At 36.9% G+C, this 3,928-nt stretch overlaps 1 protein-coding gene across 1 annotated transcript in view; it reads left to right on the top strand.

The window, feature by feature from the left end:
* Positions 1 to 2,226, top strand: part of smim8 (small integral membrane protein 8) — a 7,859-nt gene extending 5,633 nt beyond the window's left edge. The window contains exon 2 of the mRNA XM_016503634.1: positions 1,636 to 2,226. Coding sequence (XP_016359120.1) covers positions 1,636 to 1,794 — 159 coding nt within the window. The 3' untranslated portion in view covers positions 1,795 to 2,226. The remainder of the gene's footprint in view (positions 1 to 1,635) is intronic.
* The last annotated feature ends 1,702 nt before the right edge of the window (positions 2,227 to 3,928 follow it).

Genomic DNA, 3,928 nt, shown 5'->3' with positions numbered 1-3,928 from the left:
AGCTGATGGAAGCTCACCTGCTACTAACACAACTAACACAAGACTCCGATACACCTCCGATGCAGACGACACGACCACAAACTTCAAAATAAGATGTTCTTAATGTTCTTAACAGTGGTGTTTCTTCACTCAGTTTTCCTCAGTAGGTTGTTAGCTCACTGTTTTATGTTAACGTTACGTCTGTCACTGAATTTAGGGACCGTCTCTAAAGTTACATACGACATTGGTACACACTTTCTGACTTAAATAGCATTTGAAGAGAATTACCTTACTTGCGATAAAGAGGCAGAGTAAAGAAGATAACTTACTATGCTTCTCTTTGTTCAACTAAGTTAGTTAACTTCGGCTAACTGACATTATTAACATACCAGTTGATGTTATCATCGATACTATGGCATTCACAAGAGGAGGATCCAAGATACACCTCCGACGCTGCAGACCACATCCAGACTAGAAATCTGAAAATAACAAACAAAAGAAGTACTAGAAAATACTGTTTAATATCTCCACTGAAACAGTGATGTTGCCTAACGCACTTTACCTCGGTATTTCACGTTAATTCGCTGTTAAGGTTAAATAACGACTCACCAGAGGAGCTAACTTGCATTAAAGGGCAGCAGAACATACAAACGTGTTTCTCGGTTTAACTAAGGGTTATTTCGTCTAATATAGCTGACCTTAACTTACTCAGCAGTCGATGTTATCAGCCTTTTGGCAGCATTCTGGCCGTCAGTCAGAAAAAAAGGCTCAAACTCCCGACATGAAAAATGACACGATGAATAATGTTAGTTTGCTGTTAACAAGTGAAAACATCTTAAAATATCGCAGTTTTGCATAAAACAGAAATAACATACTACCTTTCGTCGAGTTAACGGTGCATTTCTCTTTTGTCCTTTTACGGCCATTAATCATCATAAATTGATTTACAGTAGTGAGGAAATACAGTAGTGACCGTATATTTTCCCATAATCCTTTGTGGTTTACAGTAAAATACTGTATACACATATTACAGTATAATACTGTTCAAATGACAAAAATCGGTTACAGTGTAGCATTCAATACAGAAACTCAATAATCAAAAGTAAAACTAAAACACTGCATAGACTTCACACGAATTAAATATAGCCTGCATTGATTCATAATAAAGCTACAAATGTAAGTGAGTGATGTTCTCTTTCTCTTCTGTTGTTTGACCGACAGCTGCAGCTTTACTGTATTAGGCTGCTGGGATCCTATTGCTCCGAATCTGATGTTTGCATGAGTACGCGTCGAGACATAACTGTGTGTGTGTTTGACCGTGCGAGTGTAATAAAGCGCGAAAGAAGAAAACTGTAGCGATCACACGCTGTCTGAGAGGTGCTTCAGGTGTGTGTCAGACAGCAGACAGCTATGTATTGCACTTAATAACTCTCTTTAACGGCAAGCAAGTCACGTAAGTAGCAGTCGCGTGCCCAGTCTGTTCTCTGCTGCATGCATCGACCCAAAACATTTTGAAGTAGCCTATTATTAAAATAATTCAGATATCGCATGCCGATATGTCTCGATATGTTCATTAGCGATATTTTCGATATATAGTGCAGGTGTAATCCTGAGCCGGGCTCGTAGTGCTGACGCACATCTCCGTGCTTCCCTCAGAATAAGCCGGTGATGGCTGTGGGTCTGCTGAGCCTCACGCTGTGTGTGGGGTACCTGGGCTATCTGCATGCGGTCAGAGACAACCAGCAGCAGCTGTACGAGGCTGTGGACGGCCAGGGAGAGAGACACATGAGGAGGAAGAGCTCCAGATGGGACTGACTGACCAAACCACACCAGCAGCTTCATCATCAGCATCGCTGCACTTCACTTGATTGTGTTTAAGTGATAAACATGATATGGTCACGTCAGTGGAAGTGTTGCTCTTCCTCTGGTTCATGCAGCATGGCTTTACACACTTACTTGGTCTCATAATCCTCTTAATTACTAACCAACACTATGTGCCATACATACTGGTTTGGGTAGAGTTGAATGATACAGCTGGGTTAATATGTAACACTATGGCTTATTTTGGGAAAACTGCCAAGTTAATTACATTCACCTGATCAATGGGCCGTAACGTTGTAACACAGTGAAAGCTTTAAACATGATTTTAGAATATGCACATCTGTTAAGTGGAGTAAATTACTCTGAAATTAGCATATTTATGTATTAGGGTCAATGACAAATAAAATCATTCATTTTTGAAAATCTTTCCAAATGAATGTAATGCATTTTTTTTTTTGAGTTTCATTTGTTGAATAACATTTCAAAGTGTTTGAATTCAGTTTTTGACAAAATGTCAGGTGAGTGTCAACCGAATATTTATAAATCTATATTTGTATTCCTCATTTTATTTCTAAGTGAAATCTTAGCAGAGCAACTGCTAGAGTGTCTACGGTGCCTAATGCATTATTATTTTGTGGTTGTGTATTTTATTCATATTCATTTAGAATTATTGCATTGTAATGGCTGGGTGTTTAGTATCTTCAGCATTTGATTTTACTTTTAAAGACAGAAAAATAATCACACAACAAATAAATGCATTTAATACAGACCTGTTATTCGTTTGTTTAAATGAAGAATTGACAGGGTTGCACCACCTGACAACATTAATAATTACAGGAAATATGTGGAACACTTTTTTTTTTTTGTTACATTTTAATTACATAAAAAAAATACAAGTGTTTAGTCAACAGTCTCTGTTGAAGTAAAAGTAGTAAACTGAGCAGAAATAGATTGATTAGACACACTGTGATCAGATGTGATTGAATAACAACAAAGCTATGTTTTATATTGATACAAACAAAAATCAAAAATGCATTTATCACGATTTTCAAGCATTAAATGCATAGCAACTGGAACACTAATCGCTAAACAGAAATGGATCCGGGATTTAACAACAGTGTAGTGGTTGACGAAACATTTCCCCTTGCTTTTCCTCTGATAACTAAACATGAGATTAAACTTCCATATTACCATTTATAAACCTGACAGGTCTGACTGCTGTATAACAGTAATACAGCAAAATAAAACGCTATCAAGACTTATCAAATCTCTTTTCTTTCTGCAAGATATGCTTCTCTTGCAGCAACATTTAAAATATATATTTTAGAAAAATACTGCGCTGTTTACCCCAAATACCATACTATTACATATTCTTCTGTTATTTAAAAACTGTTGCTTTAATTGCCTTTAAGAAATCATTGTCTCAAAATATACTCATACATTTATTTTAGCGATTCTCGTTTGCTACATGAATCTACATTACTTGTTACATTATTAAAATGCAAGGTTACATGAGTAAAAAACTAACTTTTTTTCCTTAAATTATGTTAATAATTATTATTTTCCTAAAAATGTTGTGTTCTTTGTGTTGTTTTAATTTTGATAATCCATTGCATATTAAAATAAAACTGACCACCTGTCCATAAAAATTGCGCACCTGGACTTTAGGAATGAGAAGCTTGCAATGAAATGGCTTTACAGACAAAGTTTTCACTCCTGTATTAGCGCATGTCCTAGTGAATGGGTTATTTTAAACTGAGAGAGCGAGAGAGAAAACGTATCGTTTTGTGTGATTTGAAGAAAACAATTGTAGCTACTTTTATTTTGAAACTTCCGGGCTCCACAGGAAGCTGGGGCAAGTTCCAGCTCAAACCGGTGTACACCGTTTTGCTACGGTTTCCGGTTTGAACGACATGTTTCCTGCAACGGGGTAACGCATCACCGTTTCCGTTTAAAACACGTTTTGCACCGTTTTGTCGGGGCTGAACGCAGCCCTGCTCCGGAGCCGCTTCTGTTCCAGGGTTAGTTCACTTCAGCGCACGTGTGATCTATATATATATATATGATATGTTAATGATGAACCGCTAATATAAGTAATAAATAAGGTAATATATTATTCTAATATGGT

The sequence above is a fragment of the Sinocyclocheilus anshuiensis genome, unplaced genomic scaffold, assembly GCF_001515605.1.
Source record: "Sinocyclocheilus anshuiensis isolate Anshui unplaced genomic scaffold, SAMN03320099.WGS_v1.1 scaffold5021, whole genome shotgun sequence".
NCBI classification, from domain to species: Eukaryota; Metazoa; Chordata; class Actinopteri; order Cypriniformes; family Cyprinidae; genus Sinocyclocheilus; species Sinocyclocheilus anshuiensis.
The sequence above is the reverse complement of the archived record's forward strand: the minus strand, read 5'-3'. Positions and strand labels throughout refer to the sequence as shown.